The sequence below is a fragment of the Chinchilla lanigera genome, unplaced genomic scaffold (genome assembly GCF_000276665.1).
Source record: "Chinchilla lanigera isolate Chin_1 unplaced genomic scaffold, ChiLan1.0 scaffold00099, whole genome shotgun sequence".
NCBI classification, from domain to species: domain Eukaryota; kingdom Metazoa; phylum Chordata; class Mammalia; order Rodentia; family Chinchillidae; genus Chinchilla; species Chinchilla lanigera.
Window position 1 is genome coordinate 7,848,931 of NW_004955500.1, and position 24,293 is coordinate 7,873,223.

At 54.8% G+C, this 24,293-nt stretch overlaps 2 protein-coding genes across 9 annotated transcripts in view; both read right to left on the bottom strand.

Moving 5' to 3' along the window:
- Positions 1-1,482, bottom strand: part of Prkag1 (protein kinase, AMP-activated, gamma 1 non-catalytic subunit) — a 15,863-nt gene extending 14,381 nt beyond the window's left edge. For 2 of the 4 annotated variants that reach the window (XM_013505685.1, XM_013505682.1), the window contains exon 1: positions 1,385-1,481. Coding sequence is in view for 1 of the 4 variants with exons in the window: in XM_005406688.2 (XP_005406745.2) it covers positions 1,385-1,393 (9 nt within the window). In the remaining 3 variants the exon portion in view is untranslated. Of the gene's footprint in view, positions 1-1,384 lie in introns of all 4 variants that reach the window. The other 2 variants (XM_013505684.1, XM_005406688.2) reach the window with 2 other exon arrangements.
- A 369-nt stretch (positions 1,483-1,851) lies between these two features.
- The window catches only part of Kmt2d (lysine (K)-specific methyltransferase 2D), a gene marked incomplete in the record, with an annotated part of 40,922 nt that continues 18,480 nt past the window's right edge, over positions 1,852-24,293 (bottom strand). For 3 of the 5 annotated variants that reach the window (XM_013505677.1, XM_013505676.1, XM_013505675.1), the window contains 30 exon segments: positions 1,852-4,454; positions 4,593-4,701; positions 4,823-4,896; positions 5,067-5,352; positions 6,489-6,536; positions 6,991-7,121; positions 7,223-7,359; positions 8,552-9,692; positions 9,844-9,971; positions 10,049-10,181; positions 10,684-10,814; positions 10,913-11,088; positions 11,254-11,329; positions 12,268-12,427; positions 12,585-12,752; positions 12,856-12,996; positions 13,133-15,931; positions 16,032-16,264; positions 16,375-16,441; positions 16,544-16,628; positions 16,778-16,901; positions 18,509-20,409; positions 20,630-20,766; positions 20,842-21,024; positions 21,132-22,940; positions 23,062-23,112; positions 23,323-23,396; positions 23,478-23,719; positions 23,954-24,038; positions 24,124-24,261. In XM_013505677.1, coding sequence (XP_013361131.1) covers positions 4,362-4,454; positions 4,593-4,701; positions 4,823-4,896; positions 5,067-5,352; positions 6,489-6,536; positions 6,991-7,121; positions 7,223-7,359; positions 8,552-9,692; positions 9,844-9,971; positions 10,049-10,181; positions 10,684-10,814; positions 10,913-11,088; positions 11,254-11,329; positions 12,268-12,427; positions 12,585-12,752; positions 12,856-12,996; positions 13,133-15,931; positions 16,032-16,264; positions 16,375-16,441; positions 16,544-16,628; positions 16,778-16,901; positions 18,509-20,409; positions 20,630-20,766; positions 20,842-21,024; positions 21,132-22,940; positions 23,062-23,112; positions 23,323-23,396; positions 23,478-23,719; positions 23,954-24,038; positions 24,124-24,261 — 11,060 coding nt within the window. 5 annotated transcript variants of the gene reach the window in all.

Consider the following 24,293-nt stretch of genomic DNA (forward strand, 5'->3'; position numbering starts at 1 on the left):
TTTTGTTTTTTTTGAGACAGGGTCTTGCTCTATAGTCCAGGCTGGCCTCAAACTCAAGGCAATCCTCCTGCCTCAGCCTCCCAAGTGCTGGGATTACAGGCATGAGTCACAACTGGCTACCCCAATTTCTATACTCTTAGTCAATCTTCAATGACCTCTCCTACATACACTGTAATCTCTCCCTCTCCTATGCTTTCAGGCCCTTGTTTGCATCTTGACGATAGCACTTATTATGGTTTATCTTAAATAACAGCTATCACTGGCTTGCCCTCACCTCACTCCAGTTAGGTCAACCATTTTATTCTTTTTTGACCCTAACTCAGTATATAACTAAGGGCTAAATTATAAAAATGCTTCAAAAACTGTAACACATTTGCGCGTACAAATGATACAATTTATGGAATCAGAATATTCTTGCTCAAAATTCTCTCGCCCTGTAGAACTGACTCCCTTGTCTGAGGGATCAACTGCACATCACTTTACCACTTCCACCTGTCTTCTTGTCAGCTAAGGTACACCCCGTCTCTGCAGGCTGAGAAAGCGTGCGGCAAAGAATTACTCAGGGCATACTACTGGCTGATCCAAAGAAAAGGGAACCTGCAGCCCTCATACAATTACAGTAGTAGATGATAAAAACCAAGCTGGGAGGAGTTACTCTGTCTACAGTACGAAAGTGTGGAGTCCCAAGTGGATGGGAGGGTCCCAGAAAAGGCACCCGTGAGGTAGGTCCAAATACGTAGCAGGCAACCTGCAGCATCTATGGGAAGGTGACAGGACTGGTGACAAGGACCTGCCACCACTAACGCCTGCTCGCCAAAAAGGACTTATGTCAACACGCCCGTCTAAGCAGAGGACATGACCTAAACTTGCCCAGGGAACACTGCGGCCTTTAACACTGAAACAACCCTCCTCACGGAAACCCCACTCATCGGTCTGAGAAAAGGAGTATGACCTCTCTGAACGCAAGGAAAGACTTCCATGTGCCTTCTTCCAGGGACTGCAGGAGGCAGACCACCTGCAGACGGGGGTCCCTCACCCAGTAAAGCCGGATCACAACTGCTCTATCGTGCAAACGAGAGAGAGGCCTTGCGCGCTAAGGGGCAAGGAGGCCGGAGATTGCCATGGCGTGCGTGGGCTGCAGGACGGGCCCGGGAGCCACCGCTAGCTCGGGCGAAGGTGCGGCCGGACTCGGGCACGCGCAGGGCCCCGTCCTAGGAGATGCGCCCAGCGAGGCGGGGGCGGGCGGGGTCTCGGGGACAGGGCCGACGCCCGGCGGCTTCTCCACTGCTAGACACCAGCGCCAGCCCCTGCCCGGCCCTCCCCGTCTCCGAATTGGGGGGTCTCGGGCTCCACAGCGCCCCCGCCGCCCTCCTGAGCTCCTCACCGTCTCCATCGCGAGAAGCCGGCTCGGTTTTCGTTTCCGGAAGCTCGGGGCAGGCCCCGCCCCGTGTCCGGTGCCGCGACCCCACTTCCGCTGCGTCACGGCCGACGCAGCCCAGGGCGGAAGGTAGGGAGCCCACCCTTCCGGCGGCCCGGCCCGCCCCCGCGCGCTGGCGGACCTCGCGGTGCTGCTGACGGCGAGGGTCACGGGACGGAGCCGCTTGTATTTAAAATGTTCTTTTTTTATTTGTCGTTTAAAAACAAACTTGGAAGAAGCAAAATCCAAAACTTGCCCTTTTGCCTCTCGCAACATAAGTTATGTACAGTTCAGGATGATCGCTGATACAAAACATGCCAAGGACGGGGAGGGGGGTGAGAGGGCGCTTTAAAAAAGAGAACCATTTCATCCGTTGTTAAGAAGGACCAACCTTGCTGTACAGGATACACACAACACAAAATAAAGTCTTCACGGAATTCACACTTGTCAGCGATTTATTTTTTAAAAAGGGGGAGGGTCCTGGAGGTGAGGGTAGAAGACGGTAACGGGGAAAAACTGAAAATTGAGTATGTGCAAGTGTAAACCAACCCAAAATACAAACACGGGGGGAGGGATTCTGATGCAATTATACAGGCAGGGTACTTAAAAAAACCAACAACCAAAACTCCAACCTTGTAGCTTGGATCTGAGTTATAGTTTATATAAAAATTAAAAACTGTATAAGGTTTCTTCACTAAGTTCTACAGGACTATCGGATATCTAGCATATGCTTACAAAGTCTGCCCCATCCCTTTCCCAGTCCCCAACCAGAGCCTGACTCACAGGAGCCAATCTCCCCGCGCTGTAACCTAGACCTTTTTAACTCTCGGAAAAGGACCATCCAAGGGCTGTGGCTTTGGGGGCAGCAGCCCAGTCTCCCTCCTGTCTGATCTAATTACAGTGGTTCCCGTGGGAGTGGGGGTGTTACTGTCTTAAACATTTATTTGCAGCTTGAACAGTTGAGGAAGCAGCTTTAAAAAAAGAAAAACCTCCCTACCCCCATCAATCCACAACCCCCCAAATTCAAAACAAAACAAACCTAAAATCACAACAGCGACCGTGCTCCCCCTTCAGCAGGCCCGCCCATCTGCCACCACCAAGCCCACCCCTACACTCGACATCTGATTCTTGAAAATATTAATTACAAAATGCCCTTTGCCCACAGCCCCTAGGAGAGAACTGCATACAAGCTTCATCTTCATTCCCATGGGTCCCTACCAGAGAAGGGTCTGGGGCCTCGGCCACCCTCTACCTACCCCTGCCACCGGGAAGAGGTTCAACTGCAGCACAAGCTTGGGCAGGAAGGGGAAGGAAAAGAAGGCAGGGAACCCATCACCCTCTGGCTCCCCCTGGGGCCAGCTCACCTTTGTGCGTTATAACATAGTCCAACTATACAACGGGGTGCGAATTGCCCGGCCTCTCTCTATTACCCCCACCTTACAGCAGTCACAGCCAGGGGGTGGGGAGTGGGGGGTGAGGAAAAGGGCGGTAGGTTGGGTAATGGAGGGGGCTCCCCCACAAGGGGAGCTCCATGTGTCCGCCCCACACCCCCCTACCATTTATAAACTGGTTTTGTAAAAAGAAAATAGATATATTTATATAGAATATATAAAGCACAAAAATTAGTAGTTTTACATTTGCTCTCCCCGGGGGTGGGGGGAGAGGGGAGGGTTCTCACCTCCAGCCGGCTCCCCCACGCCCCACAAGACTATGTACAATCCCATGTATAAATAGATAAATACCCCCCACCCTCCCCGCGCTGACACTAAGCTCCCCATCCCCACATCACCACCCCTTCCCACCAGACCAGCAGCAGTTTGGTGACTGTGGGAAAGTGGGAGCTCCGGGCCACACCCTGCCTCACTGGGTATGGGCACCTCTCAGGGACAGCCCACACCCACCCCCCCACCCCACCCAGGGGCTGGAGGGCAAATGGGCTCAGGATGAGGTTGGGAAAACAGGGGGGAGATATCCTGGTCCTAGGTGTAGCACACGCCTCCTGCCCCCATGTCCAGATGGAGAAGGAAGTTCTAGAGAGACCAGGGGCCAGTCATCCCCAATCTTCATCACCATTTGCTTCAACCACCATCCCATGCCCATAATTAAAAACAAAGATGGATTTTTTGTTGTTATTTTTTCTTCCTCCTCCTACCCCCCTTCCACCCACTCAGAAGAGGGCAGTGAGGTGGGGGAGAGGGCTGGGGCAGTAGGGGGCTTGGAGAGGGTCTCACATTTCAAAACAGCAAAAAATCCAACACTTAAATGAGGTAGGTGTGGGTGCGGGGTCTCCTTGCCCAGCTTGCCCAGCTCGCCCTCCCGGGCAGCTTGATGCCTCTTTCCCGTTCATGTTGCATTTGTCAGAGTGGAAAACAAGGAAACACAACCCATAGAGAGACAGAGACACAGAGGAGAAGAGGGAGACAGAGACAGACCGAGAGGAAAGGGGATGGGGGTGAGGGTGGGGGCAGGACCCGGCAGGCAGGGCCAGGCGTGGGACCCGGCCTTTGGGATTGTCAAGCTTAGTCAAGTCTCTTTGCAGCCTTGAATTGGGCCAGAGAGGTCAGTGGGAGCAGCAGGGCTGTGAGGCCCGGCCACACATCCTCCTCCCCGCTCCCTGCTGCCTCCCAGATGCTTCTGGGTAGTTACCGGCCCATATCCCCCTCAAACCTGAGATGCCCAACGGCTGCTCCTGTCTAGCCCCTCCTCGAGCTGGGGGCAGAGATGCCAGCCTGAGGGCCGGTGGCGGGGAAGAGGGTTGTCCCTGGTGCCCAGGGTGGGCTTGGCCTAAGGCCCTCTGCCCCAGCCTCCTGCTCCAGGGGCTCCGGTCAGCCGGCAGCCCCAGCCCTGGGTCCTGGCTCTGGCTGCTACCTCTCTTCCCCCTCATCCCTTTCAGGGAAGAGGTCGGGGGTGGGGGGACTCCCCTGCCTGGTAGCCTCAAAGCTTCTTAGTTCATCCATTTCCGACAATTCCAGGCTCCACAGTGACAGGGGATCTTGTGCTGATCGTCCTCAAAATCAAACTGATAGTCATAGGTCAGCTGGAAAGAAAAGAAGGCACACTCACAACTCGCCCCCAAAGGAGGGCATAGTCTAGATCTGATCTTTGGGTAGTGGCATCAGAACGCAGCTCCTGGGAAACGGCGAAGAACGGTCACTCACGAGGGTGCTCCCTTTACCTCCTCTCCTTTGGGGATTCGCCGGCTGGAGATGATGATGATTTTGTCCTCCTTGTCAAACGTCACAACTTCCGCCACACAGTTAGGGGCACAGGAGTGGTTAATGTACCTGGGCAGTGGGATAATCGGTGATGTCAAGCAACTGAGTGGAGAGACAATTTACTGCTTTGTTGGCTTATGCACAGAGGGCCGCCGACAGGGGCCCCCTAAACCCCTCCTTTCTTGCTCACCTGGCAGGTCCTCCGGTCAATGTAGCATCAATCACATGTTCATTGTTTATTCGGAACATGTAAATGCCTCGGTTCTAGAAAGGAAGAGGTTGCAGTAAGAGGGACAAGAGTCTCAGCAGACTTGAGCTCAGGGCTTAAATGGTACACACCCCACCTCCAGCTTTCTGCCTGCCCCATTGACCCAAACTGCCCCTTGTTCCTTGGCTGAGGGTGGACTATGAATGGCCCCTCGGCCAGCCCATACCTGCTCCTCATAAATTTTCTCCCGCCTGTTTGCCACCTCATTACGAATGATGGTGCCGATGTACTCGATGACCATTGTGTGCTTTTCTAGGTCCTTGGCTGCATACAGCCCCAGGCCCTGGATACGGGAACGAGCCAGGTACACGTTGTTCTTCCACTCGGTACGCAGGCGCCGGTACTGAGATGACTTGGAGTGCACAAACTGCTTGCTGTATGGGGTGTTGGTTTCGCCTGTGAAGGTGCTCTGATATGCCTTAGACATGCTGGTGCTGTTCAGGGTATGAGGCCTGGGAGGTGATACAGTCCATGACAAGGCAGCTCGCCCTCAGAACAAGCACACATCACCCGCCTCCTCCCTGGGACATACACCCTGCCAGTTAGGGGCATGTGCTGCCAGCAAGCATTAGAAGGGCTGCTTCAGGAGTGGAGTAGAGGCACCTGGGTCTCAACTCTGGCGAGGCAGCCACTATCTACGGGGACCCTTCGGACACTCCAGGTGACAGACAGCCCAGGACGGGAGGGCAGATGTAGAGGGAGGGGGGCACCGATTCCCCGACACTGAGCCTGTCTCCCAGCTCCTCTTCCTCCCAGCCTCCTGCCAAACCACACGGAAGGCCAGGCTCCTCGGGGAGGCCCTCCCCAAGCAGCCCAGGCCTGTAATTTAAGCTGATGGTTTGCTCAAATGTCTGAGTCCTACCTCCTGCACATGCTAGACGCCCTGAAAACAGGAGCTATGTCTACCACACTGGGCTGGACCTGGATTAATACTGGCTGTGAATTCACAGCCTAGACGTGGTACCCTGCCTTTCTTCAGACGTCTCATTCTCTGACGTGACATCGGGCCCTGTGCAAATGGCTCAGTGCAGGGGAATGACTGCTGTCTGGCGACACCTGTTACCACCCGAGGGCGCCAGTCAAATTCTTGCCCATCCCAGAGCAGTGGTTTTCAAATGTTTGGGTTCTTTATTTAACAGATTTTTTACTTTGGACAAAATGTTAACTGGAACTCCAGTCCATAAACTACATGAAAAATTCTGGTAGAATCCAATCTGGGGAAGGTGGAATGGAATATGGGGAGGGCCACGTTCTGCCCCCACTTTGTGTGCTCAAGGCTTTTCCGAAAACTTGCACTCACAGTTTGAAAACCACTGTTGCAGAGCACCGAGAACCAGGGCTGACTAGGGGCAGAGACGCGCTGCGGCAGCAGCCCAGGAACCACCGCAGGCCTTCGAGGAATCCCTGCTGCCGTGGGCTCTGCCTCCCTCTGCCCAAGGTCAGGCTGCTGTGGCACACAGAAAGCGCAGCGACCCACAGCCAAGAGGTGAGGGTGCGGCCCCAGCTGTGTGACCTTTCCAGCCACGCGGTCTCTCTGGGCCTGTTTTCTCAGCTGTGAGACGGGGGTCATACCACCTGCCCTACCTACCTCATAAGGTTGTTGTGAGGATCAAATGAGATAATGGATGTGAAAACGCTTTGAAAAAAAAAGTATAAAGTGCTATACAAATGTAAGGTTTATTACTTTCCTATTATATTTCTAATTATTTATTTTCTACACAAACTCAGCCTCGGGAAGGGGGTTGTCTGAGGTGTGGGAGGATCATAGGCCCCCCTGGAAGCAGAAGTGACCAGGTCCCTTATATAGTTCATAAAATTTCACCCATACTCTATCAAGACCTTTCGTAGGAGCCATTCCCAGGGTGCCCAAGAAACTGTCCTACAACCCGGTCAACCCCATATACCTCAGAGACTGGAGAAGAGGAAAGGGATACCTCAGTGATATTTGCACACCCTCTTGTCAGGGGGTCTGAGTGAACCCCTGGTTTCTTGGAGGGAACTCTGATCTGCATCCCAAACCCTCATAATGTGGCCAGAGGATCGCTACCAACACACACCCCCAGCCCATGGCCCCAGCTCCACAAGCTCACCGTTTGTAGTGTGTGAGAATTTTGGGCTCTGATCGGGCACAGCCAGTGGGGTTGATCATGAGTGGCAGTTCCATCAGGGGGTGGCGCCCATAGCGGAATAAATAGTTTTGACAGCTCTCCACCCCAGGCAGCTGCAGGCACAGGCAGTTCTCTCCTTAGCCTGAGCTCCTGTAGGGCGGAGCCAAGGTTCCCAATGCCCACCTAGCCCTCCAGCTCCCAGCCCCTTGCTTACTGATTCAGCTATGCGAAGCACAGCGTGCACCGTCAGGCCGAAGAGCTCCTCACCCTTCAGGTACTCGGGGAAGAGCCGCAGCATATCGGCCTCTTTTCTCATGGCAGCCACAGGCTCTATGATGCGATTCCACACAGCTAGAAGACAGACAGGAGCCCTCAGAGGAAGCCTCTGCTCACTGACCTACACATCCTAGCCCTAGTCCTAAGCTGCAGTTGTTTTCTACGGTCTTCACACCACCCTGTCATGAAGGTATGTGGATCTTCAAAACCCTCTCCTGATCTCCTAGTCTCATTCTCGCTTAAGCCAGGTTGCAACTCTGAAAGGCAACTGCAGCCTGTGACAAAGAAACACAAGCCCAGATCTCAGGGACCCAGCATAGGTCACAGTGCTTGCTGAAAGAACATGCATGTATGCTTTGCAGTTGGGAAGGTTTAGATTCAGGTTCTAGCACTAGGTATGGGACCTGGAGCCTAATATTTTAACCTCTCTACAAGACTCAATTTCTTTATAAATCGGTCACAATCATAGTATTTCCCTTAGACGGTTGTACAAACAAAATAACCTATGGAAGTCACTTAATTTTGTGTCACATAGTAAATGTCTGATAAATGCTATCTGATCTCCTTGCTATTTTAAACATTAACACAAAAACCAAGATCAAAAGAATTTCATATAGGGAAAAACAAACACAAGGAAGTCAAGATCAGGTGTGCTGAATGATGGGGTCTCAGAACTGAATCCTTTAGATGCACTGAGAATAGGAAAATTAGCTAGAATATGTGAAATCAGACAAGAAAAGAAAAAAAAATTTTTTTTAAGACTAAGTCTCACTATATGGTCAAGGGTGGCTTTGAACTTGCTATGCAGCCCAGGTTGGCCTCAAATTCATTATCCTCTTGCCTCAGCCTCGGAAGTCCTGAGATTACAAGCATGTACCACCTTGCCTAGCACAAGCAAAATACCTTCAATTACAAAGGAATTGAAAGTAGCTGAAAGGGTGAAACACATTATCTGAGTGCCCCTGCCCCAGAGTACTAAGGACTGAATCCAAGGCCTTCACACCAAGCTGCATCCCCAGTCCCTTCTTTTTTGTGACAGGGTCTCCCTAAGTCACTAAGGTGCCCAGGTTGGACTCAAACTTTTGATCTTCCTGCCTCAGCCTCCCTGGGATTATAGGTATGTACCACCATGTCTAGCTTCTCTGGGATTTTCAAGAGATTGCCCTAAGGCGGGGGGCAGGATTATTCACAGGGAAGGTACTGAAACTGTAAAGTGACCCCGGGGAAGAACTCGCCCAGGTCACCATGTCAAGGGCCCAATGCTCACCCTGTGGAGAGGCATCAGTGAAAACCAGGTCCTCCAAGCCCTGCTCCATGACTTTGATGACAAACTCCGGCCGCCCGTTGTTCTCTCCAATGGAGCAGCGGTAGCAGCAGCGGCGGTTGTTGGTACGGAGGCTCCAGTAGATGCGTGTGGCCTCATACCCCACAGGGTAGAGGGCAGTGGCACTGTGGAAGTCAGCCATCTGGTGAGGGAGCAGCTGTCCGATGGCATGGAACACAAGGCCCCCCACACGGAACATGTGCAGCCGCTCTCCCCGCTGGATGATGCTGGCAATCTGCTTGACTTCATCCCTCTCAATGTAGACCCGTCGGAAGACAGCGAACGAACTCAGCTCCTGCTCACAGGGCCCCTTGATCTTATGCATTGGACACAGCATGGTCTTGTCCTTGAAGAACATGCACTTGGTGCGGATGGCACAGGCAAAATGGTAGACATTGGGGCAACGCATACGATTGCAGCTGCTGGTGGCACCGGTTCGCTGGCACAGGGAGCACTTGGTTAGCAGTCCTCGGTGCAGGGCAACCTCCACATTCATCAGTGCCCCGCCCTGGGTCTCGTACACCTCCGTGGACCACAGGGCGCAGTTGAGGTGCACCCACAGGTCCAGGTCCAGGTTCAGGAGGCGGGCAGGCCCATCAGTGGCCCCGTCCCCCTCCTCGTGACAGAAGCAGCAGCGCCGCATATCTCGAGGCACCTTGTCAGGTCGCAAGGCTGTGCCAAGCTGCTCCATAAACTCCGCCACTTCCCGCTCGTCCTCCTGCCGCCCGCTGCCCTTCTGGATGGTCAGCAGCAGGCGCAGCCGCTTCCAGCGCACCCCCTTCCACTTCTTGAGATGAGGGGACCGGGAATCGTCACCTTCCTCAGGGGGCCGGGCGCGGGGCTTGGGACGAGTGGACTCAGGAGATGAGGCCAGCGGCAGGGGGGAGGGCACTGGTGGCTCAGCTAAGGGTTCAACAGGGAGCTCAACTAGGGGATCGACAGGAGGGCTGGCCGGAGAGGGTGCCAAGGGGGACGGGGGTGGGGAGGGTTCTTCCGGAGGTGGGGCCGAGAGCTGTCGCACATCCAAATTGGAGACGTTGTAGGTGTAGCTGTGCTGGGTGGGCAGCTCCGGGGCGGGGCTCTCCTAGGAGAAGGTGTCCAGGATCATGAGTGCCAGCGCCTCAGCTAACCCCCCACCTTGCCTCCCAGATCCATTCCTTCAAAAAGCCTCTGCCCTCTTCGCCCTAGGCAGCACCTTTTTCATAACACTTGCCCCTCTCTCTCCCCAGGCCCACCTGTTTCAGGAGGCTCAAAATGTCTAGCTGGCTCTTGAGGGTATAACCAGGCAACACTGCATCAAACTGCTTCAGCCAATCAGGGCCAGAGTCCGAGCTCTTGCTGCTTAGATTCTTTTCTTTCCCACCTGCAGGAAGAAAGTGGTCAGAGCCTCCGACAGAGCCTGTCCCCTCTGATCCCAAGGCACCTTGCTGCCCCACTCACCGGGGCCCTCAGCTTCCCCCTTCTTAGGCTCAGTGCCTGCACGGGCTGCGCTCTCCGGGAACAGCACCTCATAGGAGTTGGGGATCTTCATGCTTAATAGTTCTGCCACTGCCACCATCACTCCGTTCAGGTTCTGCCAGGGTGGGGGAAGAGAGGGGAGACATGACAGCACCTGAAGGTAACACCGGCCGTTGGGCCAAGGACACCCTGAACCCACTGCCTCGGGGCTTGGTCAGCGCCACCCTTGCCGCTCCAGCTCTTCTCACACACTTCCTTTATAGCAGCCATGTGCAGACTGTGGCAATCACTCAGAGCAGTGCCACAGCACAGAAAACCTGAGCTTAGGAGATGATGCGTACTGTACCCACAAGGAGATTCCACATTTGCAAATTAAAAGGACTGAGGGGTCTTGTAGTAAAAACACAAAATTATTTTAACTGGGTTTTCCAACTTTCTCTGACCACAAAACCCTGCTAATTCAAAACCAGCAGACAGCTCTTTTACTTCCACCCCACACCCTCTCGCCCCTTTCACAAACAGCATGTACTCAAGAGTGGTTTTTGAAAACTACATTTTTATCAAGTGACTCTCTCTAAGCAGGGTCCCCTTGGCCTCGAGGCACCCCCAGGAAATACCTTGGCTGCAGCAGCAGAGACTGTCAGCATGACTGACACTTCACTCCCTCTGCCCTTCTCCCAAGCTGTGGCAGGTAGCTTTCCAGGGACCTCCAAGTCCAGGGCCCCGTATGGTTTAGTATCTGGAAAGACTGGAAGATAAAGAGGAACTTGTGTAGTCTCAGCTGCCTCCCTGCCGTTGGCTTCTGACAATCCAGCCAAGCTGGCCCATGCCCAGAGCAGTGCGTACCTGGGATACTGGCCCGAGGAATGATAGGGATGACAGGGGAGAGGCCCCGGTCATCCTGCTCCGCCCGGCCTGAGCCCAGCTGAGGGAAACGAGGGGCCTCCTCTCCCAGGATGCTCTCAGGGGATGAAGCTGGTACAATACTGTCAGGAGAGTCACTGTCCTCATCACTCTCCATCCTGTGGGCCAAATGCAGGCATCCATTGGCACAGTTCCATGAATTTTCCCTCTTTAAATCTGGACACCAGCAGGTGTCAGACTCTCCCTTGAAATCTGCCCCTGGCCAAGGAAAAATGAGGCAACCCTACCCCATACTCTACCACCATTTTCAGCCCCATCCTCACCTGACATCCTCAGTTTGATTGTGAGGGGGTGTGGGCAGGGCAGCCAGCAGGTCTAGACTCTTCACTTCTGAAGGACCTAAGGCACAGACAGGAAGAAGTCAGTGTGAAGGAAGCCGGAGCAGACAGAGATGCCTCTCCCAAATTTCAGGCCCAAATAGCATGGGATCTTAGCTTAGCTATTATGACTAACCATCCACCCACCTCCCTGTTTGTGCAGACAAGCTGTATTTATTGAGCCTTTCCATGTGTCAAACATTCTTTTTAAATAATCTTTTACCAACTCCATTAGCTGAATTTTTAATTTTCTATTTTTTTCCTAAGTGCTGGACATTGACTTTAGGGAGTGCTAATCTCCCATCCTTTTTATTTTTTGAGGTAGAGTCTATGTATTTCAGGTTGCCCATGAACTCACCATGTAGCCCAGGCTGGCCTCAGGCTTGCAGCAATCCTCCTGCCTCAGCCTCCTAAGTGCTAGGATTATAAGCATGCAGCACTATGCCCACCTTTATTTTCTTGTTTTAAGATAGGGTCTCGCCAATTTGCCCAGGCTGAACTAAAACTTGCCATTCTTCTTCCTTAGCCTTAGTAGCTGGGCTTACAGGTATGGATTTATAATCATGCCTCACTGATCAATAGTAAATACCCAATTTAAGAAGGGAAACCGAGGCTCACACAAGCCAACCAAGTCACTTTGCTGAAATAATGCAGTATATACCAGTCTCAGAAATCAAATCCAGATCAGACTGTAGTGCTACACCCATGAAAGCTGGACTGTTCTTTCTACACAAAGCTTCGTTCAGATTCTCCCTGCCACTAAGCTCCCCTGTTGCCTTGGCCCCAGATTCCAGAAGCCTATCCTTATCCCCAACAATCAGCCTGCAGAGGCCCTTTCCACCTGGCCAGCCTTGCCTGAAAGGACACAGGAAGCACACGACCTTCTTGCTTCTTACACTGTGGCAAGCTACACTAACTGCTTAGAGTACCACCGGGAGGGAAAGTCACCTCTTCGCTTACCCCTCAGTGTCCCTTCAGTGTCCCCGGCAGAGGCTGGATCCTTGGGGTGCTCCCCCAGGTCTTCGGAGGGAGTGACACCATTCACCATCTTCTGCTGCACCGATGGGGGTGGGGTGGGGGGCAGCGACGAGGGTGGTGTCGGCGGGTTACTCAGGTTATTCTGAGGGGTGGGGTGGGTGTTGTGTACAAAATGGCGTAGGGACACTGATGTAATCTCCTGGCCCCACACTAACCAGCAATTTCCTCCAGTTTTCCACCCCTGCTCCCACTTCCCGAAGAATTTCGTTATTCCCAAAAGACAGTGCCATTTTTCTGACCTTGGTAAGCAGCTGGGAATAGTAGTCAGGGCCATTGGGCAGTGTCCCACTTCCAAAGGCCCCTCTCAGCTGGCTCTGCCCGCTGACTGGGCAGCTGCTGCCAAAGGGAGCAAAGAGGCTAAAGTTGGCGGTGATGGTAGGCTCCGTCAGGGGCAGCAGAGACAGCTCCTGGAGAGGGAAGGTGACAAAGTTGGAAACTTGCATTTGTACCCCTGCCGTTACACAGCTGGGGGACAGGTTGGGACCAGGGGACTGGCTCGTGGGGGGTCACCTGTTTCAGCTGTTTCAGCAAGGCCTCGTTGGCCCTGACCCCATCCTCCTTCCGCAGCTTCTTTCGGGAGCTCACCAACCTGTCGCTTGCCTTCTGTACCCGCTTGGGCTTCGGTGTCAAAGGCTTCCTTGCTGCTGCATCCTAAGCCAAATAAGCCCTGTGAAGGCTGCTGCCCTCATCCTTAGAGCCCTCACCTGTTCTCTGACCCAGACATGTTTGCTCTGCTCCCACCTTCTAGGACCCATGCTGTCTGCTCCCCTCTAGCCAGAGTACTCACCTCCTTGTTGCTGGGGGTACCCTGTAGTTTCTGCTCCAGTCCAGCCAGCTTGCTGTCAATGTGCCCGTTGATCTCAGCTCGCAGCCCCTCAGGCCCCCGCCCAGCGCTGAGTTGCACATTCTTTGCACGTAGAAGCTTCTGCAAGAGCAGATGCCCAGCTTCTGAGCGGGGGCCTGCCAGCAGGAGGTGGTTGCTGGTACCTGATGCCCCTACTGTTTCCCCATTGGCCTCCCTCTTCACCGCCTGGGCTCCCAGGGCACATGGCTCTTCCCGAGGCTCCTGCTTGATGCTGAGTTGCGGTGGCTCAGGCGCCACCTGTCCATTCACCTGCTCCAGATGCCCAGGCACCAGGCTGCACTGCTCTGGCTTCTGGGCTTCTGCTAGGTTGTCTGGGGGGTCCCAAGGTCCCAGCCCCTTGCCAAAGAAGGTATCCGCAAGCTGGGCAGCAGCAGGTGAGACCCTCCCAAGAGGCAGCTCCAAGGTTGGCCCCTGGGGCTTTGGGGTGCCTGGATGGGTGGGCGTGAGCTGGGCACTGGGGGAAGGTAATTGTGAAGGTCTCTTTGGCTCTTGGGGGCTGGATGGTGGAGGTGTGGGATGGACAGGGCCAACGCCTGGTCCTGTGGATAAGGCTCCTTGTGGGGTAGAGAGCCGGGGTGGGCCCTGAGGTCGAGGCCCTGCCCCTAGCTCCTGGAGAGGGCCTGTCTGGGATCCAGGGAAGCCCCCAGGTTGAGGTTGGCAGCCCAGAAGGCCCTGGAGGGGTGAGGGCTGGGTCCCTGGCTCCTGATAAGGTGGAGTCTGGCGTACTGCCTGACTCTGCTGCAGCTGCCGCTGCAAAAGGAGCGCCTGTAGCTGCTGCTGCTGCTGAGGACTCAAGTGCCGCAGCTGTGGGTTTTTGGCCAGGACTCCTTGGAGCTGTGCACGAAGCTGACCCACTGTAGGCGTGATTCCAACCCCAGACAGACCTTGCCCAGACTGTGGGACAGGTCCTGATTTGGGAGGTTGTGGCCCTGCATTATTCTGCATGGGTCGCTCTAGCCCAAGGGGCTGCTGGGGGCCCAGAATGTTCTGGGTCATGGGCCCAGGCTGCTCCCCTAAGGAAACAGAGGGTTGGGCCAGCAGGTGGGGCACAGATGAGGCCTCAGAAGATGATCCGCTGCCTAGTTGCCCATGGCTTCCTACACCTGTTGTGTGGAGCAAGTTAACTTGCTGCTGTGGTTGTCCTGGGAGTCTCAGAGGTGGCTGCAGCTGTAAAGAGTTGGGCTGAGGCTGGGCCTGGGGTTGGACAAGCAGAAGTTGTGAGTCCCCAGAGAGGGAGGGTTTTACCTCCCCTGGTTCCGTAGCCACTGACTCAGATGCAGGCCCTATTGTTAACGGCCCTCCCTGATGTGTTGAGGGACCCTCAGTGACCTCTGAAGGAAGAGCCGTCTCTACAGTGTTTTGCTCCTTGCCCGTCAGAAGCAGGGTTGGGCCCAGGGCTCCGGGGCTAGAAAAGTGTTGAAGAGGCTTGGCTGGTATGCCAGGACCAAGTGTCACCTGCTGTTGCTGTTGCTGAGGAGATAACAAAGTTCGACTCTGGTTCAAGAGGCACATCTGCTGCTGTTGTTGTTGCTGCTGCTGCTGCTGCTGCTGCTGCTGTTGCTGCTGCTGCTGCTGCAGAAGCTGCTGTTGTAACTGTTGCTGCTGTAGCTGTTGTTGATGAAGCTGCTGCTGCTGCTGTTGTAGCTGCTGTTGTTGCAGTTGCTGCTGTTGTATCTGCTGTTGTTGCTGCTGCTGTTGCTGTTGCTGTTGTTGAAGTTGCTGTTGCTGTTGGAGCTGTTGCTGTTGCTGCTGCTGCTGCTGGAGCTGTTGCTGTTGTAAGGAGCCCAGGGGCTGAGCATTCAGTTTGGCCTGCCCACTGTGTGACATCAGGCCCTGCTGAAGATGGGAAAGCCCTGCCATGGGTCCCTGTTGTTGGTGCTGTTGTGGCTGCTGCTGTTGCTGGGCTGTGAGTAGTCGATGTCCTGTAAGGCTGTGACTCTGCTGTGCCAGCTGGGGGGAACTCAGCACCCGGGACTGGGTCATAAGCACCTGTCTGTGAGGGCCCTGGGGCCCCAAAGCTCCAGAGTGCTGCTGCAACACTGCTACCTGGGCAGGACCCAGCATGCCCTGGGGTCCTTGGGGTATCTGAGGGGACAGCTGCTGCACCAGAAGACCCTGGTGGCTGTTGGGAGGCAGAAGCCCCTGTGTTTTGGGACCCAGAGCCTGGTTTGCCTGTAAACTAGGACCCTGCTGCTGTTGTTGCTGTACTGTCACCTGTCCTAGGTGATGTTGTTGCTGCTGCTGCTGCTGCTGCTGCTGCTGCAGTTTCTGGGCCAACTGCATGCGCTGTTGCTGCAGCTGCAGCTGCCTTTCCTGTAAAAGCCTTGAGTCAGGTCCAAGGCTTCGGAGAGCAAGGTTGCCAGGAAAGAAGCCACCTGAGGGGCCAGCTAAGGATCCAGCCCCACCAGAATGCTGCTGTTGCTGCTGCTGGGCCAGGGCTGTGTTAAGAAAAGGGCCACCAGGCTGTCCAGGTAGTGCCATACCCCCAGGAGGCAGGCGAAGACCTCCAGTTTGCCCACCCGGGGGACCCTGTGGTGGCTGCAGCCCATGGCCAGGGAGCAGCTGCCCAGGGAGTTTGGTGAGTAGCCGGGGACTCTGAGAAGGGCTGAGGGCCAGCACAGCCGAATGCTGTTGCTGCTGCTGCTGCTGTTGCTGTTGTTGTTGCTGCTTGTTTCGATACTCTGCCATGAGATTAGTGTGCTCCTTCTGCTGTTTCCGAACCTAAGTTAGATGGGTCAGAGAGGTCAGCCAGGAACCTGCCCACCCATGCAATCTTTCATCCCTAGCTTCTGGGTGCTAAGCTGAAGTTTGCTTTCCCCACCTGATCCAACTGTTTCTGGATCTTGCTCTGCTGCTCTGTAACCAGCTTGAGCTTCTCGGCATCAGCTTCTGGGAATTCACGGCCAGCCTTTTTGGCAGTACGCTGCTTGGCACACAGAGCCTTCCGGGACTTGCGATGCACACCTATCTGCTCCTCTAGCACCTTCAACTGCATCTGCAGGAGCTGCTGAGTATGGAACAGCCACTCCTCATATTGCCGCTGGTCTGCCTCATCTGGGCGAGAAAGTAGGGAATCAGAACCTGCAAAATGGTAACTCTCATTTCTTTCCCTCCACAGGTCTCTAGCCACTTCCTTGTACCTTCCTCCTATGTCCCATACTCACTGATAACTCCCTGGGCAAAAGTGGGTGGGTTGGGGCGAGGCTGGGAAGGGTCACTGGCATTCCGCTCCTGTGATGAGAAAGACTGCTCAAGGTCATTGTCCCATGCTAGGCCTTACAAAAAGTTTCCCAGCAGCATAACACAAGTTCATATTCCTCCCTGAAAACTTACCTGGCCACTCCCAGGTGCCACATGGTTCTGTAGCTCACTCCCAGGTCCCCCAGAGAGCCTCTGGGCTAGCAGCGACACCTGCTGCCTGGAGTCCATCAAAGCATATAGGATTAAGTGTTGGTGAAAGCAAAGGTAAAAGGCAAATAAGTGGGTCAGGTAGTGTGGGAGGCCAAGCAGGTAAGGGATGTGACTGGTTGAGAAAAGGGCCAGCCCTATTCTAACCCCAAGACTCACCTGTTCATACCAGGTGCTACCCCAATGCTGCCCTGAGCCATCACTTTCTTGATGCCTTTCAAAGCTACCATCTTGGCCTTTGCAATGGGATCAATGATATCTTCTGCAGCAAATTTATCCAGGTCTGAAAAAGGAGGAGCCAAATGAGCTGGCTTGGGGGGGCGTTGTCAGTGACCCATCATGTGACTGCTCTTTGTTCCTATGTTCCAATAACATGGCATAGCAGAAAGACCACTAAGCTAGGAGCCAAGCAGCCTGGTGACATAACTGTTATTCAGAGGACATGTGATCCTGCTTTTACATGTAGAGTGCTAGGAAAAGGGAATCTAAATATTTGTTGGATCAACAGATCAATATACTTCACCTAAGCCTCAGTTTATTTCTATATGATAAAGATCATCCCTACTCTGCCTATCTCTTGAAGCTATAGAGGACCAGATATAAGAGTATCAGTTTATCTTATGACCTAAAAGTATTCTTCAAAGTAGTCTTCTTAGTGTAACTAGTACAGCTCAAGAGCCAAAGATGTGGGTGTTGTGGCCAAATCTTAGATGTCATAGTGACACAAAATAATATCACCTATAACCCACTGTCCTATCAGTCCAGGGTGCTAGATAAAAAAAAGAGAAATAAGCAACCATCAAAATCTTCTGAAAATTCTGTACTTTGTATATATCTCCACTCTCCACTGTTCAGAGAGCTCAACTGACCCACTTTTTTTTTGAGACAGGGTCTCACTGTGTAGCCTAGTCTGGCCTTCAACTCACTGCATAGCCCAGGGTAGCTTCGAATTCACAGCGATCCTCCTGCCTCAGCCCTGCAAGACATACGCCACCACGCCCAGCTTGACTTACCACTTACTTTTTTTTTTCTTTTGGTCTTTTTGAGACAAGGTCTCGCTATGCAGTTTAGGTTGGCCTTGAGCTCACTTTGTAGCCCAGGCTGGTCTCAAACTTGTGACAATCATCCTGCCTCAGCCTCCTGAGTGCTGAGATTACAGACATGCGTCACTACTGAGCCCACCAGACGCACCACTTTCTAAAAGACTAGCCAAACACATTCTAGAATTCTGAGGCAATAAAGTACTAGGGTTTCACTCTACCTCTGCTAACTACTGTGTAATTTTATTCAAGTAACTTCCATACCTCAGTTCCCTCTTGTATAATCAAACACAGTAACAGTACCTATTTGATGAATCTGCTGTGGTAACAGTGACTGTAAAGCACTCGGCATACTCCCTGGCAAGTAGTAATTACTCGATAAATGTACTATAGGTTGAGGTCCTCAGTATGGTTCTATTTCTTACCTCTCCACAATTACGGTAGTGCTCATTCACTTCTACTTCACTCACTGCTCTCCAGAAATACTCTCCATTTTCCTACCACTACACCCTCAGTCAATCTTTTCACTTACCTGGATTACTTTTTCTTGTACACATCTCTGAGTCCTGAGCTCTCAACCTCACCATAGCCAAAAAAACTTTGCTAGTCAGGCTTCACTCATTCCATTTATTCATTCATGTATCTGAATGCTTTCTCTATGCAAAGAACTATTCCCTCCCTTCATAAAAGCAACAGTGCCCTCTACTTACATCACTATGACATTCAGCAAAAATTCTTTGTCCTCCTCTCCCTTTACTAGGGCTTATCTTGGGGCCCTATCCTCACTGCCTGTTTGGTGGTGATAACAATCATCCGTAAGTAACTAAACCATGGCAGTTGCCAAATTTACCTGTATCCGGGAAGAAGCTGTTGGCCAGCTGTTGCTGCATTGCCAGCTGCTGGGGCTTCATGCACATGGAAGGTGGCATGGTGCCCATGGGTTTCTGTGCTAGTACTGGCTGTGGACTCTGCTGGTGCACCAAGCCTGCCTGCCCCCCATGCTGTCCACTTAGCATATGCCCTTGGTTGGACACCATGGCCATGGTTGGGGCCAGGCGCTGCTGGAGGGCATGAGCTGGTGACTGAGTGGTCATCAGTGGTTGGCCCAAACCTGACGATCGGGCACCTCCAAGACCCAGGGCAAGTTGCTGCTGAGGCCCAGCCAAACTGGGAGAAGAGCCCTCATGTGGTAAAGGCATTGCCTGGGCAGGGCCTGGTGTGGACAATAAGGAATGTTGCTGTTGCTGCAGTGGCTGCTGCTGTTGTTGCTGTTGGGCAGGTTGTAGCTGGGCTGAAAGCTGCTGTTTCTTCTGCAGCTCCTTCTTCTCATGTTCCAACAGGTCCTCAATAAGCAGGGGCAACTCACTGGCTACCAGTGAGCTCTCCATCTTGTCTAGCTCATCCCCAGATGTTCCATGTCCACTAGGCAAGGTCAAGGCTCCACTCTCTAATTCAAACTTCTCCAGCAGGGAGGATCCTCCTGTGCCACTCAGAGGGCTGGGGGTGAGCAGGTGAGCTGGTGGTCCTCCTGTGGCCCCAAAAGGGCCCTTCTCAGCTGGGTGCCCACTGCCTGAAAATGGCCCTGTGCCCATTCGTGTGTCCCGGCTGCCCAGAACATTCTGTCCTGGCTTTAGCCCCAGGCCAAGGGAAGCAGCAGCAGGCCCTGGCTCTATCTTGGGGGTGGTAATGGTGAACTGGCAAGGGGAAGGGTGGCGCCCACCCTCCTCCACCTTGGGCTTCACCTCAGGGAGCACAGATGCCAGGCGGGACTCAGACGCATCAGTGGCCGGGGGAGGGCGCTCCTCAGGGCCCAAGGGTCCTGGCTCCACCCCCCGAAGCAGGGCCTCCCGCTCAGCCTTCTCATTTGCCGACTCCACCAGCCTTAGGTGCTCATTGAAGATGTCTTTCTTGTCCCCAGTGTCCAGCTCAGGGTCAGTATATGCTAACAGATCAAACTCATCTCCATTGAGCAGGTCATCTAGGTGAGGGTCATTGGTCTCCAGGTTTTCCAGGGTGCCCAGTTCATCATCACCCTTGGCCACATCCACACCCAGACCCAAGTGAGCAAGCTCTTCATCATCCTCTAGGGCCTTGTGGGCATCAAAATCATCATCCAGCTCAGAATCCTCACAGGGTAACTTCCCAGCTTCCAGGGCCAAGGGAGGGGGGCGGCCAAGCTCAGTGCTGGAGGGTGGCCGGGTGACCAGATCTAAGCCAGCTGTCAGTGCAGGAGCCTTGGTGTGGGATGCTGGGTGCAGACTGTTGTTCAATTCAGGAGCAGGCGGGGCTGGGGGTTTCTGTGGAGGAAGGCCTGATGTTGTCAGGCCTCGAAGCCCTTCAGGAGCCAGTCGGTGGGCATCCTCATTTACAGGGAAAAAACGGGGCCTCTGAGGGGGACCCTGACCAGGAAATGGAGGTCCCCCAGGTCCTAGTCCTTTCTGAACATTGTGCCGTAACTCAATGAACTGGGCAGGACCAGATGGACCAGGCACTGGCTCAGCAGGGCCTGGCAGGCGGGTGGGAATTCCTGCCAAGGGGGAACCTATTGCTTGGCGGCCAAGTTCAGGTCCAGCAGTGGAAGGAAAGCGAGTAGACATGGTGAGTCTCATGGAGGTTGCTGAGGATGCCTGCTGCTGCTGCTGCTGCTGTTGCTGCTGCTGCCACAGTTGCTGCTGTTGCTGCTGCTGTAAGGGCAGGGATCCAGGATAGGGCACTCGCTGATAGAAGGCCTGGGAGCCTCCTACCAGTTGCCTGGAAGAATACACAGTAGTCAGTGAGACACAATCGGGCTGGAGAGCTAAGAGGGGCTTGGGGCAGTGAAAAGGACAGAATTAAACCAGCGGTGGAGAGAAAATGAGGAAGAAGAGTGACACCAGAGGAAGATTAGTGAGAGGAAAAATCAAGGGCAGCACGTAATACTGATAAAACGTGTCCCTTTGGTTTACTCCCAGGGAACTTCCTGGAGCCTCACCGGCTGTTCACATCCATTGAGGAAGGTGTGGCTGGTGGAGGTGGTCGGGAGAGTCGGTCATCACTAGGGAAGGGCCCAGGCCCCAAGACGGGTCCACCTAGCTTGCTTGGGGCTAACCCCACTAGGTTGCTCTTGTCCTAGAAGATATAAGTAAGTGAAGATGAGGCCACTTGTGGTATCCTGCCCCCAACATCCCTTGCTACTCTACCTACCTGCGTCCCAGGGAATGGAGTCTGGCCTCTACTCAGCTGTTCAAAGGCTGGGCTGCTGGGCTCTGTACCCCAGCTGCCTGGGTGTCCCAGGGCACCTGCAGCTGCTGCAGCTGTCTCTTTCTCCTGCCGCAAAGTGTTGCGCTGGATCTGCTGCCGAATCAGTAGCTCCCGGAGTCGCTGGCGCTGTGCAGAAAACAGTAAAGACAAGTAAGCCCACTCTATCCTAATTATGGGATACTCACCTGACGATAGCAGAAACTTAGGGGGCTCAGTTCTAGGGTATCACTTACCTGCCGTTGCTTTTCCAGCTCTGTCTGACTGAGGCTGGACATGCTTGGGTCCTGGGCGCCAGGGAGTTCAGGAGCCGCCAGGGAGTTCATTGCAGCGCCTGGGTCTTCTCGCTTTTCAGCTGGAGAGGTGACGCCTGCCCGTTGTGAGGCTCCATGGGACAGGAAGGGGAGGGATCCATCGGGTGCAGGTGGTGGCAGAACCGATGCGGGGCGTAGTGGGGACAGCCCATAGCCCTCCCCTGTGGACCCGCTGCTGGGCCCCAGGGGGCTGCCCGCTGGGTGGAAGTTCCCAGTAGCTACTGCGTAGTTTGTGCTTTGAGGCTTGCCCAAAGTGGGCCCAGGCCCAAAATGGCTGTTGATCCCATGGGGTGGAGGGAGGCCAGGCTGAGGGACCGGGGGCTTTAGGGAAGGTTCCCCTACACCCTGGGGGAAAGTGAAACGCATAGGAGAGGGGGTGCCCACAAATGCACCTGACCCAGGGGAGCGGGCAAAATTGGGGGGCTGTCCACTTGGGACCTTGGCATGGAGCTCACCCACTGGCCCTGAGGGCAGGGCTGCTGGGAAGCTCCCAGCCCCCAGTGGAGTGTGGGCTAGAGGCCCAGCCTTAAAGGCAACTTCAGGGGGCTGGGGTCGGGGCGGCTTATGCAATGGAGCAAATGGGTCTCGGGACTGAGGGCGTGAGGGTGGGCGAGAATAGGGGTCAGGGGACTGGAAGCGAGGAGTCACCGGGGACGGGCAGAACGCCTCTGCTGACAGAGGGCGGGGGGTCAAAGGGGACTGGGAGCTGGACTGTGACTGAGGACTGGCCGGAATTCGGGAGAAAGGGTCGGAAGGTAGCGAGCGAGGGGGCAGAGCGCAGCAGCTCTCAGAGGGTGGGGGCTGGGGCCGAGGGGTCAGTGGGGGCTGGGCATAGGGGTCAGGGTAAGGGCCTGGGCGAAAGATATCTGGGTGGCTGGGAGGAGAGGGGGCCAAAGCCTGGGCAGGAGATGGTTCCTGGGGCCGAAGGCCCAGGCCTGGGCTCTGGGGCTCTACCTGAGATGCCCGGGGGGTCAAAGGGGCTTTGAAAACATCAGGTGCCTTTAACTCCAGACCACCCAGGTGGGGGCCTGAAGAGGGTGAGTCCACAAAACCTACGTTTGAGGGCCCATAGCTAGGAGAGGATGCCCCAAGCTCTTCTTTCTTCACCTCCAAGGCCTTCCGGGTCTCCCCAAATGCTGGCGGTGAGAGCAGGGGCTCGGAAGCCTTGCCCCCTGCCACCCCTGGGCTCTCAGGCACAGCCAAGTTATCCAGGGAAGGGCAGCGGGGCTTGAGGAAGGGGTCAGGCGTGGAGGGCTGGTGTCGAGGGGTGCCAGGAGGAGTGGTGTGGAATTCTCCTGGCTGGCCAGTCCCAGGACGAGATGAGGCACCCAGCATCGGGGGCTGCACAGGGGCCCCAGTTGGACTGGGGTAGGGAGGGTAGGTGGGTGGTGCCGCAGGGAAGCGGGGCTCCAGGGCGTAGGCGGGGGCCAGTCCAAAGGGGTCCTGCGAAGGCACTTGGGCGGGCACCTGGGATGGGAGCTTGAGGAAGAGCTCACCGGGGGAGTCGGGGCCGGGCACTGTGCCCGCTGGCGGCTTCAGGAACCCGTCCGCAGAGGTAGACAAGCCGGCGGGGGTGGTGGGGCTGCCAATGTAAATGGTGGGGGCCGCAGCAGGGAGTGGACTGCCCAGTGCCGCTGGCTGGGGGGGAATGCGGAGATGAAGGGCCGGTCGATCAGTCTTACGGGCTATGTCGCCCACCTTGGTCTGCTTGTTGATCTGGCTCTCAGCCTGCTACAGGGAGAGACCAGGCCAGAGCAGTCAGGCTGCTGTACACAGGTCCTTTGTCCCCCACCCTAGATGGGCCACCCACTACAGGACACTGACGGACCAATCCAGCCCAACCCCTACTCACCTTCTGCACCTTGTTGATGCGGTGAGCTGCCCGGTTATCTTTGGCCTTTTGCTGAGGGACATAAGATACAACACAGGACCTAGCGTTCAGTCTCTAGCCCAGCCCAGCCCTCAAAACATCACTTACATTCCCCACCCAGAAGCTGATCCCCCTGGCCCAGCTCCTTCACAGGGAGAGAGTGGGGCATGGGACTGAAAGTAATGTCCCAGAGACACCTCCCTCCACCTTGGGTCTCAGGCTGGCCCATGCTCTGTGTCTCACCAGGTAGGGGGCTTTGTCAGCAGCTGGAACCTTTCTCCAGAGCTTCATGATTTGTTTGCAACGGCTAGACCAGTCTGGAGGCAGAGACCGGAGTCAGAGGAGACTCCACCTGCCAGGCTGCCAGGCTGTTTCCCTTGCCCTCACCCCACAAGTACCTGGATAATCTTGCTTGAGGTTAGGAAAGTTGATGTTGGCATAGAGTACAGGTGAGATGGTGGAGAGCTGACCCAACTCCTCGTCCTTCTCCCAGCGCTGCAGGCTCCGCTGATTATAGGAGAGCCCGTCGCCCTCACCCTCGGTGGTGGGGGTAGTGGGTGTGGAGGGCGTGGTGCCCCCTGAGCCTGTCCAGGGGCTGTCTGGCTCACCGGGTTCTGGGCTAAAGAAGCCCCCGCGCTCCCTGGGGCGCAGGGGCAGAGAGTCACAGGGGGCAGGGATGTCAAGCCCACCCACATGCCTAGAGCCTTAGGCCACTGCCCTGCCCCAACAGAGAGCCACCATCAAGGGAGCGGGGCAGGCAGGGGAAGTGTCACTACAGTGCCCACACATCCAAGGAAGCACACATCCAAAGCACAGACCCTAAGGAGGAGAGGATAGCAGCGACTACCCACTGAGATTAAGCGCAGATACCAACCTAGAATCCAGGAATGGAGACTGGCAGAGGCCCGGGTAGGAGTCCATTGGGCTGTTGGAAGGCAGATTGCCCAAAGGGAGTCCACCTATGAGGGAGAGGGTCAGAGAAAGCTTGGTCTGAGGGCAAGCTTGACTACAGCAGTCTGAAAACTGCTCTCCCCACTGCATCACCTTGGAGAAAGGGCCTCTGCAATGGGGTGCGGCTGCCGTCTAGGCTGGGGGTTGCACAGCCCAGATGCTGTTCTCGTTCAGAACCCAGAACATCCTTGAAGAGCTGCTGCAGGTCCTTGGACTCCATCTTGGGCAGTTCTGTTGGAAAATGATAAAGGACACTGCTAAAA